We start from the raw sequence: 16,874 nt of genomic DNA, 5'->3' as shown, positions 1-16,874 counted from the left end.
AATAGTGCTCACAGCTTCCTTTTTAATCTTCTCATTTAAACTAAAACACATAGACTAAGAATAGTCTCAAGGCAGCTGCTAATCAATTACCTTTGCTTGCACTTTCCACATGTTCCAGCTCATCAGGAAATTTCAGGATATCTCGGTGTTTTTCCTCACAGATTTCAGCAAGAAAATGCAAAAGGGTTGTTTTTTGATCTGCTGACTTTGTATCTCTAATCTGAAAGGGAAAAATAGCATTTTTTAAATTTAAATAGATATTTTTCTTAAACAAGTCCAACAAAAGATGAGTGAATATTGATCATGATAAAGCTAACTTGAACTTTTTTTTTTTTTATTAAGTTGGCAGTTGCTTCTTAATGGCAACTAGTGACATAGCTCAGGATCATAAAATGAACTTGATATTTTATAAAGGAGAAAAAAAGCATTAATACAAGTGGCAAATTAAGCCTTAATCTATATTTTCAAAAATATCTGAATCATTATGGCAAAATGAACTATTCTTTTTATGAGACATGAACACTCATTTAAGTATTTATTGTAATAGCTTCAGTTAATGTGTGTTGATGCTAACACTCGGGTCTTTGCATTATAAAAATATATTCTTGAAAGATGCATTCATTTGTGAGATTAAATTTATTTCTAGCTATCATCAATGCAAATTAACATAAAACAGTAAGCATGCTTTACATTCCTTTACTTGTATGGGAGATAAAAAAATTACTAAGTTGTTTCATACAGAAATATAAACTGAAATCAGACTACACAGTCATGGAAACATGAAATTATTTATTATTTATTTGCTTAACATTGTATGCTTTTTTTAGATATACTAGGAAAAATATGTCATTAATAGAATGATAAAAATCTTTAAAGGATAGATCAGAAAATTTTAGGAGGCTCTAATGTTTTCTTTTTTAGATCTCTTATACTAGACACAGCTGCAAATGAAATCAAGTATTTACTTAGAAACAATGCATAAATACATGACAACACATCACATTTTTCTCAGTTTATTGGGTGTTTTAATTCTATAATCCTCAGATGATGGGTTTATCCACTGGTGTTCATACTGATTTGGGGCTTTTAGCTTTAAGGATTACTCTGTTTAGAATAAACATGTATTCTTCATAAACAGGTTTAGGAAAGGCTGTAGAGGACACTTAGGTAATTACAAAATAAATTAATCCTTATTGTTTTAGTGGCTAAAACAAAAAAAGAATCATAGCATTTATTAAATCAGCCTATATCAAATCTGTTTAGTGCTAATCCTTTTATTGACTATTTACATCCTCATGATGTGAACAAATATAAAGAATATCAGCCTCAAGACTCCATTAAAAAAATGACCACAGAAGGCATAATGGTCCAGGGTTCATCATTATTTCTTTGAGAAATTCTACAAATACAGTACTCCATATATCGAAAATATTTAAAATGCTGTACTCATGCTCATTCACCAAACACCTTTCAGTACTACAAGGTTGAATCCCACAATCCAAGGACAAGCTGTAAGAACAAAAAGCAACAGGAACCTCAAGGGCAGGTTATCTTAAGTAAGGCTAGCAGCTATAGAAGAATCAATGGGAGGCTCTGGTCCCCAAAGAGAACTCTTTAACTGGGATTACTGTGTTATATGCTCACAAAGCGCATCATTTTTACAGTATGTGGGACGTTAAAAAAATCCCTTAAACTCAACATCTCAGATTCCCCTCCCACCACCAAATAAGTGCCAAGGTAAACTGCAGGAAATCCCCCCCCCCCCGCTAACAGTAAGAAAATTGATTTTTTTCAAAGTCTGTGGAGACAAAGACATACAAACAAAAAAGAGAAGAAAATAATAAACTCTTTCACACTATTCAAGACACCAAACTGCACAAGAATTTTACAGTTGTTAAAAATGTACATAGATATCACAAATAAAACAGAAAAATGGTATTGTAGTCATGCCAGTTTTATGTATTTCCTTTACTTTGTCTAGAGCTTTATATGATTTTTACAGTACAAACTTCAGCTTCAGTATGCATTCTTAAATTAATGAATTTACACATTTGTGTATGTATGAGTGTATAGTTGTATCTGTCATTTCATGTGTATGCACATGTGTAAAAGTGCACTAGCCTATGTGTGCATGTGTTGCAGACATAAGTCAACATTTAGTGTCTTCTACTACTCTCCATTCTGCTTTTTGAGACAGGGTCTTTCACTGAACGTGAAGCTTGCTATTCCAGTAGACTATCTGGCCAGCAAGCCCTAGGCCTGTCTATGCCTCCAATCAATGGGAATTAGACATGTTCCACTATGCCATTTTTATTTTTGCTTGTTTTGTTTATGTGCTTCCAAAGGATCCAAATTCAGATCTCTTATGTGAACACCAAGCACTTTAATCACTGAACCATTTTCAAGTACCGAAAATTATTTTCATATTTATTCACTCTCAGTGCCACTAACAAGATAATCCTGTTATGCAATTTACCATGGTCAATGGTTGAATCTACAAAAACAAATATAACATCTTAGTTAAGTAAATATGTTATTATTTCTAATTAAATCAATAGGCCTCCTAGACAAAGTATGCATGGGCCTTTATAGAGATCATAATATTCCCTTCAAAGCATGGACAATCAAGGTGAAGCATCTTGTGGTGGTATTTTATTTAAACTAACTTATACCAGTAACACATGTCTTTTCATTTAATCAGAGAGTAACTTCCCAAAAATTAGTCTTGGGGAAAGGTTTTTGTTTTTGTCTTTTAGGATAATGGAGGTTAAGGAATCTGAAGAATACTGGACAAATGAGACAACTGATCAGCTTTGAACTACAAGGTGCTCAGAGTAATTTTGAGATGACTAGCTGAGATGATCCAGTCTCAAAGACTACTTGAATAAGGACTTGAGATGAACCCTGAACTTTGGCATTATACATAGACTGGATAATGAAGGATATGGTTACCTTTCCTAGAATTTGACAATTAACCTAAAATTTTTCTTTCAGGATAAAGATAACTTCGCCCATACCCAATAGGAAGCAATTTTAAGAATACGACGCCCACATTCCCAAAGAGGTGGTGTGGGGCAGGTGGTTTTTTGATCTTTTTAATGGGTTTTGGGTCTGGGATAATTTTCGTTGTTTAGGGGGTTGTTACAAGTTGTTGTAAAGGGTTAGGAAAAAGGCTAAGCAAAGGAGATTAGATTTAAGGTTCTTATTAAAAAAAAAAGAAAGAAAGAAAGAAGAAGAAAAAGACAATTACTAGTTTTAAGTATTTTACATTGGATTGGATTGTTTTATACTGTATACAAGTTATATATATTGGAATTAATATTGTTAGAAAATGCTATATGTATATTTCTAATTGTACTTATACCGTTCATTTAACGATGCAATTTTCTGATCCTTGAATGTTATTATTACCAACTATTAGGATATAAAGAAATGAAAGTTAGTTAGTTATAGTTGAAGATTAGTTAGTTATAGTTGAAAGTTAGTTAGTTATAGTTGAAGATTAGTTAGTTATAGTTGAAGATTAATTAGGATAGAAAGTGAATTAGATACATTTTGGACTTAACAAAGTAAGATAAATAATGAAATTATTTTCTCTGAATTTGTCAAATACAAATGGACTAGAAATTTAGACATTGTATATAGTTATTGTACTTTTGTATGTAGTTTTTCTTTTGTTAGTTATAACCTTTTTCTTTTTTTTCTTTTTATTAAATTAGAAAAGGGGAAATGTGGTGGTATTTTATGTTAATAAATAAAGTTGCCTGGGGTCAGAGCTATTAGAGCCATAGCAAGTGCGTGGCAGTGGTGGTGCACGCCTTTAAGGACCTGGAGGGCGGTACATACAGGCAGTGACGAGGCAGTCACATGATTGGGTTTACAACCAATCAGAAGCCAGAACAGAGAGACTATAGAGACAGACACACAGGAAGGAGGGCTCCTCTCTTTGGGAGAGCTCTCTTGGCTGAGGAGGATCCCTGAATCAGAAAGGGTGAGGCTCTTGGCTCTGACCTCTTGGCTTTCTTCTCTGAATCGGCTCTGTGTTTTCTGTCTGATAAAACCGTTGGCTACATCTACACTGAATTACATCTACAGCATCTGCCTTGACAATCTGAGAAATATCTCTAGTTGGTATGGGAGACAAGGTGTTTAGTCTACATAGCAATATTTATTGTTGAGAAACCATCACACACAGAGTTCTTTTTAATGTCTCAAACTGGCAGGAAATGATGACCAATAGATGGTCTTTTTAATGATTCTATCTATACATAACTTTTAGATAAATTCTTTATAACTAAATAATATGAAAATATAATGCAAAATAATTACCCTTAATGTAGTACATTAATTTATATTGTATCTGCAGTATTTCTTACTCCGTATCATTTATACACTAGCTATATAGTCTTTCTGTCTCAGTCCATGTAGTATTATTCATTTTCAGCACAGAAGGCAACTAAAAACACTTTCATCAGTCCTACTAGTTAATGACATTTATCCAATAATTTGCTGTTGTAAGTAGAAGATCTGGGTGTTTTCATCTCTTGGGGGTAAAACAAAGGTAATCTAATCTGAATTATGTACAAAATCACTTCCAAAGTAGTTGGGTTAGTTTATTAAGAGATAAAATTGATTTCTACTTGATATCTGGTTACTTGCAATCATGTTAAAATTTTATAATAATATCAAATATCTAAACCAGGAGATAGCCAAGCTCCAGCCTTCCTAAGTCTCAGAGTATAATATAAGCATTTCAAAGTCTTGTGTAGCCAGAAGCAAAGTGCCTTTTGGCACCTTTGTCTATATTTCAGCTGTATTCCTTCTTCAAGCTTCACTGAGGAAGGACATGGAACAGACATCTGAATTATTTTTATAAGCTGCCAAAGGGTATGTAGAGGCTATTCCACACTGGCCTATTTTGTGTACATTTCCGAACACTAAAAACAAAATAGTAGATTCATAAAGTAGAAATATTTGAAAAAGCTAAAAAATTTATATTATTTCAGTAGTTTGACTTAGTGAATATCAATGAGAATAAGAGTGAATCATTGCAATAACTAAGAGCAGTCAGCTAATAAACCACATACATAGTAGTTTTAATTGCAGACACCTGGTCAGTAATTGTTATACACAAAGATTTATAACTGAAATTAAATGAGTTCTATTTCGACAATCTCAGTCAGAAATGGTGCATGAATACAAAATACCTGTGGTGGAAAAACACCTACTTTTATGGTCAATTCTGTTCATCTCTCTCTCTAAGATTAATCTATTTATTTACTGTGCACTGGTGTTTGGCTTGTATATATTTTGTGTGAGAGTTTCAGATTTCCTGGAACTGGAGTTATAGATGTTGGGAGCTGCCATGTGGGTGCTGGGAATTGAACCTGGGTCCTTTTGGAAGAGCAGCCATTTGTCCTTAACTGATGAGCCATCTCTCCAGCCCCTCTGCTCATCTCTTTAAAAAATGTATGAATAATATATGACAAAAGATAATAACTTTTGCATGTTAAAATACAATACTAAAGCTTTAGGTAGAGAGAAAAATATGAGTAATTAATGGGCACCTAATTTAAAAAAAATTAGGTGTATGTGTGTATTTGTGTGTGTGCCACATATATACAGGTATCATTCAAGGCCAGAATAGGGCATCAGATCCCCTGGAGCTGGAGTTAAAGACATCTGAGAACTGCCTTATATAGGTGCTAGGAACTGAACTCAGGTGCTCTGGAAGAACAGCAAGTGCTTAACACTGAATCATCTCCCCAGGGTCCCTTAAAAGATTTACTGATTCTAATTTTAATTCATTCAAGCCTAATAATTGTTAGTCACATCACTGTTCTGAAACCTGGCTATTTAAGGACATAGAATCCTGCACAGAGCCAGGGAGCCGGAGACAACATCTTAATGATCCATATCAGTCACACTCACTCCATCTGTGAAGGACCTTGTCTATGAGTAATTTTCCCTTCTGCTGAAACATACCCAATTTTTTCCTTTGTTTTGTCCTCAGTGGGAACTGAAAAATCTGGTCAATGTCCTCTGTAGAGCAACTTGTCAAAGTGAAATTTCCTTTTTTAAAATAAACTAAGCAATTGTGGTTAATTTTATTACTCCATAGAAATGCCATTCTTCAGTTATTTAATTCATGGCTAATGGGACTGACTGAAAATGTCGAATGCAAAGGGTCTACAACATCTACTAGAAAAACTTATATCTAACCTCCAATCTCTTTCTTTTTTTTTGGTTTTTCGAGACAGGGTTTCTCTGTGTAGCTTTGCGCCTTTCCTGGAACTCACTTGGTAGCCCAGGCTGGCCTTGAACTCAAAGAGATCTGCCTGGCTCTGCCTCCCGAGTGCTGGGATTAAAGGCGTGCGCCACCACCGCCCGGCTCAATCTGGCTCAATCTCTTTCTTTTACATACAAGGCCATTTACAAGATGGCTCTTGTCATTTTTCTTCAAAACTGTCACTTACTGCTTAGAGCAGAATTGCTTAAACATACATCATGTGGTCACAGATTAGCACAGTATATACTTTTATATGTTATCCCTTGCTAGAAACCTATCCTTCTTTCTCCTTCTATTTGTTAGCTAAATACCTACTCACACTTTAAGACCACTGAACTACAACAGTATCTCTGAGTACTTCTCTCTCATAAGAATTTTCTAAGTCATATTTTGGATGCTGTGGACAATTGAACACAGTAGTTTTTGCATGTAATATGGATTTTGAAAGCACAGAGAGACCATTTTAATAGTACTGTTAAATCATAGAATCTAGGTGCATGCCATAATATACTAGTTGGTTAATAAATGTTTCTGAATAATTTTTTTCTTCACAATAACTCTCATTTGTGCACGCTAAACAGGAATGCAGTTAAATTTAACTCTATTCTTATTTTTATATATAGACACATTCACAAATGCAAGAACACTCAAACATGCACACAGGCAGTGACTACAAAGGCTAGACTTCTCCAGGACACCCCATATGCCGAGAATTAGGTGAGGGGGAAAGCCGAAGCAAAGTTATAATATTCTCCACTGTGAGACATACAATGTCATAAATATTAGCATAAGAGATAAATAATGATGTGTGGTAACTTTGAAGCCTCAAGGTGTGAATTTAGTAGATAATATGAAATTAAAGAGAAAAGAGAAAATATACAAAGTAAATTTGTGGCAAATGTCAAGGACTGATATAATTACAAGGAGTTGTCAGACACAGGAGGAAAAAGAGATAAATTTGAGTCACTGTCAAAAACATATGTGTTTTGTCAATGAGTAACAGGAAGAGAAAATGGGAAAAAAATCAGAACCTATAAGTTTTAAGTTGTGCTAATTAAAATAATGGTGTAACATGTCAGAAAATGCTAACTTTAGAGTGATCTAGTTTTAGAAAAGAGAGGGAAGCGATGTAGAAATACTCTCTGAGAAAGTGGCTATGAACAACTCATTCTCTATGCTGTATTGTTCATAATTATTAAAGAAACAATCCAGCCGGGCGGTGGTGGCGCACGCCTTTAATCCCAGCACTCGGGAGGCAGAGCCAGGCGGATCTCTGTGAGTTCGAGGCCAGCCTGGGCTACCAAGTGAGTTCCAGGAAAGGCGCAAAGCTACACAGAGAAACCCTGTCTCAAAAAACCAAAAAAAAAAAAAAAACAACAACAAAAAAAAATCCAATTTTATTCATAATTATTGGATACACAATAATACTTGACCTTTTAGCCTAGCACTTCCCAGTTCGACAATCTTTGGTAAACACCTTACTTAATTATAAACTAGGTGTTAGATCAGTAGCTATGGGCCCAGACATGTTTGTGGAATTTGATATGATAAAGTATTAACAGGACCATGACCATCATCAAACTGGAAGTAATGTGAGCCTCCCTTAGTTTGTCATCTTAACATAGTTATTAGAGTCACCTAAGTCCCTCTGTGACAAGGGTCTCTACTAGCATGATGATTTCTTGTCGGGCCAAATCCCTCTCTCAACTCTCTCCAACTTCAGCTATGTATGTGTCTAGTGATACAAAGTTGTTATTGTTTTTGAAAACCTGACTTTTAAAAGACATTTTATATTCAGCACTGAAAACAATGTTATTCAATATATATTTGTTGCTTGAATGAAAAGGTAAAGATTCTCACACATTCAGTTGGTTTCTTTGTACCCATGAATATACTTTCCCTTTACCAGGAAGAAATGCTCTGTTTATGTGCAGGAGGGAGAATCAACATGTGTTATCCATGTGTTATGTGCCTATGGGACAGGCACTTTGGTAAGTGCCTTGTATGCATATATTTTTAAATCCTCAAAACAACTCAGTGAATTAGTTATCTCTATGCCCATTTTACAGATAACATAGAGCATATAGGCAGAGTTAACACAGTTAATAAAGGTTGGTGAAAGAACATAGCCTGTTCACTAATACAAATTCAGATTTAATATTTACTGGATTAAATAATGGGCTATAGGTCATGAAGAAGGTGTTTGGAAAGGAAAACCATTGCACAGGAAGACTGGTCATTAATAATAATGAGTCTTTTCCAACTTCATTGAGTATAATTAATAAATACTGCTTTTGCTTTTCCATAGTGATTTATACATGCTCTGATTGTAACATTTATTTCACAATACATAATTTTGTTTACATACTCAGTATCACCCACCAGATTGTGACCTCCTTATAAATGAGGACTATGATCAGATTTCCCCCTGGAATGTTCAATGAATAAATGCTCCAGACAAGCCAAAGATAATTAAGGCTAATTTGATGATTAGAGAAATCTTTGATGACCTTCAAGTATTGTTTCAGAATAGTGCCAAGGACATAAAATTAAATGAAATGGATAGCCAGAAAGAGGAGGTAATGTGTAAGGATAATTTATTCAAAATATTGACTGTGGATAATAACTGGATAATAGAGGGGGCAGTAGAGCCAGCAGCTGGAAAATGGTGAAGCTAGTGGCAAAAGTTATTATAATTATCATCCTGAATAAGTTCAGCATAATTAGGCCAGAGGAGAATAGGAATTGGAAGAAATAAAAATAGAAAATCAAGAATTCATGGGTACCTGCAACTACCCAGGCCCAGAATCAGGATTAAGTGTTGGCCTACCCCCAAACCCACCCCATCTTTGATCTGCTGGAGCACAGCTAGGGGGTGTATGGTCCTGTGAACCCAAGGCTATAGGATCTCCACAACACAGGGCACACAGGGAAGCAAAGGGATGTTCAGGAAGTCCTAGTGAGGGACAAGTGTCAATACTATAGCAGAGACCAGGGGCCTTGAACCAAACCAATGATTCTTTGCTATGAATACCTGTATGTAAAGCTGTAGGGGTTTACTGTGTGACTCACTATATCATACAGCAGCTTCCATGACGAGATTTTCCCTTTCTTCCTTTCCTTTCTTTTTTTTTTTTTAAATTTGATTTTGTTTTACTTAGGCGGGGTGATTGTAGGGGCAGAGGGCACATGCAAGGGGAAAGGAGATGGGTGGGATCAGGATGCATGGTGTGAAAGACACAAAGAATAAATAATAAAAGAAATTTTAAAAATATGATCCATTATTCTGAAATACAGATTTATATAAACTTATAAATTTAAACAAGTAATGTTTTCATTGTTGTTATATACTGAGTTTTACTATGAAATCTTTACATTTAGCTTTTAATCATAACATTTTTGTTAATTAGTCTTTTATTTTCTAATTATAATTCATAGCTATTTCTCTTTGCTTATAACTATTTTCTAAAAATATAATATGTATAAAAGCTTTGTGTAAATGATAACAGATATTTTATAGTGTTTCTTTTGGAATTATCTCTTAGATTGCTTACTTTTGCAGTTTTGTTGAACAGAGCCATGCTCTTTCTAAAGCAGAAATTACCGATTTGAATTTTTGAGAAAATGGTATGACTACATCTATTAACCACCTACCTTACACCATGTTTTTAAAATGTATTTTGATGACTACCTTAATAAAAGCTATGTTTTCAAATTAAAAAAAAAGAATTCATTGTTGCTAGGCTACGGATACAGCTCAGTGGGAGTCTTGCAGAGCCCTGGGTTCAACTCTCAGTACTTTTAAAAGATGGTAAAATAATTCATGGGTATTGACTAGATTATTAAACAGAGACCCTTTGACCAAGAGCATTGGGCCTCATCTGGGAAGGTGTTAGAAATTCAAATCAACTAAATCAGAAACTGAGAGGGTGTTTCTTGCTATATCAAGGGGAAAATGTGGGGGATGAAGATGTTGAGAAAACCCCTGGGTAATTCTGATGTATTCCAAGGTCTGAGAGCCACAATGACAAATAAAATTTTCAGGTCAAGAGATACTCAGGCAGTTACCTACAGTTTACCTGCGAAATCTCACAACATTTTTGAAATAACAAGTTCTATGTTTGATATGTTTTCAAAGCTTGATGTCAATTTAAAACTAGAGAACTCTCTAGAAATTTGTGGCTAGTAAAGGACAGAACTGCTCTGTTCTTAATTAGTTCATATAAAATGATACTGATCTGTATCATAATTTACCACTTACTGGTCCAAGAGCACAACAATCAAACAAATTGTGCATGCTGTGCTGTGGAGGCTTCAGATATATTGCTCATAAGTCTTATAAACAGTCCCTTGTTTTTTTCCTTAAAACTATACTAAAATTATACTCACATTACACTATAGTGAGTCTGCTGTACTGTGTTTCAGTGTAGTGGTGGACTAGATAGCCTAGTAGATAGATTATTTCCCCCCTCTTAACTAACTTAAGCTGGTAAGTAAATTCTCACTGGCTAATCTAAACTATCACTCAGACATTTTCTCAGAAAACTTGAGTCAGAAACTTAAAATTTGAGTTGTAGATAATTGGGTTTCAATGTCGGCCATAAAAATACCTGTGCTACTAATACCTTTCAGGTTTACATGTCAGGGCTATTAGATTTTTTCTAAGGAGCTCAATGCCTTAACCCTTAGGCCATACAGAATGTACTTGTAGGAATGTGACCACACTATGTCTATGAAAATAAAATGAAGTGCCATCCATAAGGCAGCATATGCTAATACTGTGTTACCAGAGTCAGCATCCCAATTTCAGATGGAAAGTAAATTGTGAGAATGTGTTATATAGGAACAAAACAGTGGATTTTACACATCTGCCCCAAAGCAATCTTACACATCAACTTTAGACTGTTACAGAGAAAATACTCAGCTAACTTCATGAGAATGGTTCACTCTGGAAAGCAGTAAAAACTGTGTTACACAAATGGCTGTAGAATATATAGTGATCATAGACAAAAATGGAATTGCACATATAGAATAAAAGGAATGCAATGGTAAAGTCGTGCACATATAGAATAAAAGGAATGCAATGGTAAAGTTGTACACATACTCCCTAGTGAAACATTTCTGGATGTATTTAAGGAGGTCTAACATGGAAGTGATGTTAAGACTTAAATTTGAGACGAAGGTTCATGCCAATAAACTACATTAGAAGGTGACCCCTTCAGACCCCTCCCTTTCTCCTTATATTTATAAAAATGGCTACAAGAAACTGAGTGAATTTAAGAAGTCCTGCATTAAAAAACATTTGCCCACTCCCTGTGTGTGAAGGTAACAACCTTAACATACCAAAAGGACCCAAGACACATCTATACTGCATTGATTAACCTTAAAAAGAAATGAGATATTTCATGCAGAGACAGAATCTGGTTGAATCCTTGAAATTAAACCATTTAATCTATCACTGTGATCAGATAATTCCACTTTATTTCTTTTAGTAAAATGTTCCCTAATTATGGCTTATTTTCCCCTATTATATTTATATATTCATGGAACAGTTAATATTTAAGCAATCATGAATGCTCCAGTGCATACTTCAAAACAACTACTACTGCTTGCCAGTCTTGATACAGCACATGAATTCCAATGTTAGTTTCCTTTATTTAAAAAAAATAAGTTCTGTGCTCTCTTCCAAGGTTGTTTACAAATTATTGCTTTCTTCAACACCAGCAGACATTGCAATAACATTGAGAAAGATAATGTACTTTTAAAGATTGCAATTACCATAAAGACATTATCTCTGCAGCTACGACCAGACAAGTCTAACACATGCATTCCTGGCTTTGTTTCTGAATCACCAAAACTCGTTTTTTTTGTTTGTTTGTTTGTTTGTTTGTTTGTTTTTAAGGTGTTACATGACCATGGTTGACACTAACTCAGCCAAATGTAATTTACGCTGGAAAAAATGTCCTAATTCTCTATGTAGGCTTGATTGTCCCTTTTTTATACTCTCGATTTTTCTATTATAATGGTACTTTCAAAAAAAAAAAGGAACAGATGATATCAATTGTATAAAAAGTCATGTAATTTAAGAGCTTTACACTTTTTTATTTATGGTAGCAATCTGGGAAAGCAGAACTTAAACTTGAAACCATGACAACATTAAATGTAATAAGTATTCATCTCAATTGCCACCTTCAGGCCCAGCAGTGTATTTGTGCTATTAGTTTCTTAGACAAATTCTGCTTTCCTACCCTCACTGCTCTATCTCTTAGGGTTTTCCTTATAGTATCACTTATTCAAAGGGAATGCACTACACATGCATTACTCTGAAGTAGCCAGGACCAGTGGAAAATCATCAGCCACTTATGCTCATTTAGGAAAGGCCACAATGAATTAATGAAACATGTCTGTACTTTACAAACAAAAGCAGGTCTGCTACTTTTAAGTGCTCTCAGTTAATCAACCTGTCTACAGTAGGCCTACCAAACAAGTTCTTCTGAGAATAGTTTTAAGAAAATCAAATTATTTTTAAATTGATATAAACATAGTCTATAAGCATAAGTATCTCTTAGGTTTTTAACAGCTTCTTCAATAAGGCTTGGTTTATACAATACTAAAACCACTCATTTTTTTATTGTAATGAGCAGTTTTACTTAAACTTGACTATATGAAGTTTGAGAGAAAGTGAAATAGAACATGGGCAAAAATGCAGGTAGATGACACTCAGAAGTCTGCCATTAGTGTAAGAGTAACTCTGGTAGTCAACAATAAATTTTTTGAAAGGCAAAATCAACAACAATGAGAAGTAGCTGTTTGGGAGTTGCTTAAATATATTTATGTTGGTAGCTTTCTTTAATCAATCATTCATTCACTCATCTTCAATTCTCTATATAATGTTATCATATGAATTAATAGTAATCATTTTCTCCTGTTGAATATGTTTTCTTATTACTTTCTGTTTTTGCAGCTCTGGACATGATTATTACTGATATCTTATCAGTGATATCTTACTACCAGCAATGCAGCTGCAAACCCTCTTTTTCACTGTAAGAAATGAATATAAAATTTAGCATTTTAAACATTTGGAGTTTAGTGACACTAAAGACATTCACATGCCTGTACAATCACTCCCACTATTCATAATCAGAACTTCTTGTCATCCTAAGCTAAAACATTAGACACTAACAGTCTGTCCTCTTTTTAACCTTTCAGGTAGCTATATCTCTAGTTTCTGTGTAAAATTGACTATTCTAAGTACCTCATATAAGGACAAGAGTCATTGATGATGCAGCATGTACCAGACATTCATTGCTTAATCTTATGGTAGTGATACACAGTCAAATGTCAAAGGAGGAGGACTTGTTGAAAAGAAGGGTTCCAGCAGGAAGAGAAAAGAAGGTGAGAGGAGGGGGGATTGGAGTTAAAATAAAATTCACTAGATAAACATATGAAACTGTGAAACAATAAAAAAAATTAACAAAGATAAAAATAAGTGTAGCAAATTGGTAACTGCCTGGAGATGCAGAGTAGATCAAGAGAACAGGGTTGCGAGGAATCTATACAAGGGACTGTGGTGGGGAATCTGTAGTACTAGAGAAATGCCAATTTCACCAAACTTTATTCTAATTGTATAAGTTTTATTATATGCCAATTATGTCTCATAAAATTCCCTAAATAAATAACAGCTGAGGATCACTTCTCTTAACCCCTAACAAATTTGACTGCTGCTGCTGCTGCTGCTGCAAAACAAAACAAAACAAACAAAAAATACACAAAAAAACTAAATTGATGCTTTAGGAAATCAATAAACACTCTGGATTTTCTCATATATGCTATAAAATCTGTAATTTAGGGGTGCTACACAACTTGAAATGGGCCAGGCTATTGCTGATGAAAAATTCTGATAACGAAGCATGTGTATCACTCTCCAAATATTTCAATATGATTTACAATAATTTTTCATGTTCCTTCATACCAGATTTCTAAATATCATACTTTAAAAATGTTTAGGTTTTAGATGTGACATGACTGTAGAACTGGTCCAGATTAGAGCATGAGGATATTAACCTCATAATGGGCTATTAGGACGTGACCATGGTATTAAAGGTTATATCATATCTCTGTTCCCTTCTAGGTTATTTCTGCTTCATTTCTGCCATGAGGTGAGCTTCTTTGCTCCACCACAAGGTCCAGACATATTATTTTACCTTGCTTCTGTCTGAAAACCACAAAAGCAACCAATTCTCATCTGAAACCATGAAGCCATGTGTGCCAATCTTTCCCTCTAGCAAGTTGAGTTGCTTGGGGTTTTTTGTCACTAAAACAGAAAACTGATGAGATACGAGTGTACATGATAAAGATTTCATTGAATTTAAAGAGTAAATTCCTTTCTCTAAACAGCCTCCAAGTAGTTTACATTTCTTCATACCTGAATCCTTCATACTGAGCTATAAAAATAAAAATGTTTCATTCATACTATGTAAATAAAAGTCATGAAAGTCTCTTGCTATTGGAAGCAGTACTTGATTTTTCTGCCTGATTAGTGAAATGAGGGTTGCACACACAAAACAGTTTTAGTTATACAATTATATTATTGTTTTGACTCGGTAGTGCTACATTTTATAGGACTATTTTTAAAAACTAACATTTAATTAAGATGGGAAGAAGGAACAAGATTATGGGAAATGAATACATGATGTACTTGGACTTAAATATATTATTATGAAACTCATCACTGTACAACGAATGCTAATGAAAATGTGCAAAAAATAAATGCAGAAGGTACACAGTAACTTGAGAATCAATCTTAAATATTGTAGCATTAAAAGAAATGTGTAGGGGCTGGAGAGATGGTTCAATGGTTAATAGCACCTGCTGCTCTTGCAAGAGGACCTGTGTTCAATTCCAAGCTTATACATGGTTGCTCACTGCTATCCATGAATCCAGGTGCAGGTGCTCCAAAGCCCTCTTCTGACTTCCACAGGCAGCAGGCATGCATGCAGTGTACACAGTTACACACATGCAAAACATTCACATACATAAAAATAATTTAAAAAGAGATGTGTATTCTGAGATTTCATTATGTAAATGAAGAAACTAAAAGAATAGGGATAAAGAAAAAAAACATTAAGGCTTTTTGCTCACCCTCATGACAGAATTCAGGGAAAATCAAATTGAAAAGAAAGGAGCAATGCTCATGTTATACACGGGACTGGTATTATCCCTTTCCATTGCAGTTTTACAGTGTCGGATGTCACCCACAGAGTACCTTTTTGCCTGGTAGTTAGTTAGCAAGCATTTATGAGCAACGTAATTTATTTTTCATGTGTGTTGCTATATTGTGTCCATCCATCCCCCTTACAGCCATCCCCACACACTTTTTTCCCCTCTCTTTGGCTTTAGCATTACAGTGTTCTATATGTACCATTAAACTCATGAAAGCAAAAAGATTGGAAATATGTTTGATTTTTCTTTTTTCCTGCAAAAATCCTAGCAGTGGGTTCCACAAAGAATAAAGGTTCAATAAATGTGGCTGTAATTACTAGCATGGAAAAAGTATTTAAATAGATATAAATAATTCCTAACGCCTCTAATATTATCACAGACCTTTATGTTAGTATAAACTGCCACTTTATAAACTTCCTTCCAGTCATTGGCTCCCCTTATTAAGGTTGTGCAATGCGTTCATTAGGAAGGCTTCATTTAACTGGAAAACCAGCTTGTGACATGATTGGTCACATTCAGTCACAGTAGCCATGTTTTATTTTGCACAACAGTTTCAAACAGGGTTTAAATCCCCTTCAAACAGAGCTTTTATAGAATAAAAAAGCATATGTTTTCAAACTTACTAATTATATTCACTAAATGCTGCTCATGTTGTCAACTTTCCCCCACTGTGAGAATTACAAAATCAGTCATAAGATTAAACTCAGAAAATGACTACAGCAATTCACAGAATACTAAGCCAGCTGGGTTCATTTAAATCTTCTGTGGAAACAGTCGTCATGGTGAACCAAGTAAGACCCACAGATAGTCCCAGAAATCTTCACTTCTTTTCTGTTCTGGTGCTGCAAATGTTTGCAACCACTTTGAATAAATGGGAAAATCATCAAAAAGCACCCATAAAATTTTATAAAGTAAAAAATGTTTTATTTCAGTTAGCTATAGCTCTCAACCCAACATTTGTCATTATTACTATTTAATCACAATTATTTCACAAATCTAGTTGCGAAACAATATTACTTGAGTGTTTTGAGTTAGTGAATACTTTTTTTGATGAAAGAAAAGGACCTGGAGAGTATGCTTAGATAGGGGGCAGAAATTTTTCAATAAAGAAAAAAAAACATGTTGAGAGAGAGAACAAAGATGACTTTTAAACAGTTGGGATTGATGAGGAATACCAATCAAGTCTGCATTTACAAAGCACTGTTCTCTAAAGAATTCAATAAACTGAAGATTGGAGGATTTAATGAAGTTTTGACACAACTTAAACTATAGTGTTGTAAATGTGCTAATCTAAAAAGATGTAATCAAATTCTGAGAAAACAAACAAGTGTTACACTTAAAGTATCAGCAGAATCATTTACAC

The 16,874-nt window shown here is 34.4% G+C and overlaps 1 protein-coding gene across 2 annotated transcripts in view; it reads right to left on the bottom strand.

Moving 5' to 3' along the window:
* Diaph2 (diaphanous related formin 2) overlaps positions 1–16,874 on the bottom strand; it is a 752,478-nt gene that overhangs the window by 353,989 nt on the left and 381,615 nt on the right. For both annotated transcript variants that reach the window (XM_059251575.1, XM_059251574.1), the window contains one exon: positions 91–220. In XM_059251575.1, the coding sequence (XP_059107558.1) occupies positions 91–220 (130 nt within the window). The remainder of the gene's footprint in view (positions 1–90; positions 221–16,874) is intronic.

The sequence above is a fragment of the Peromyscus eremicus genome, chromosome X (assembly GCF_949786415.1).
Source record: "Peromyscus eremicus chromosome X, PerEre_H2_v1, whole genome shotgun sequence".
NCBI lineage: Eukaryota > Metazoa > Chordata > Mammalia > Rodentia > Cricetidae > Peromyscus > Peromyscus eremicus.
Note: the sequence above shows the minus strand (reverse complement) of the source record. Positions and strands in the feature narration are given on the sequence as shown.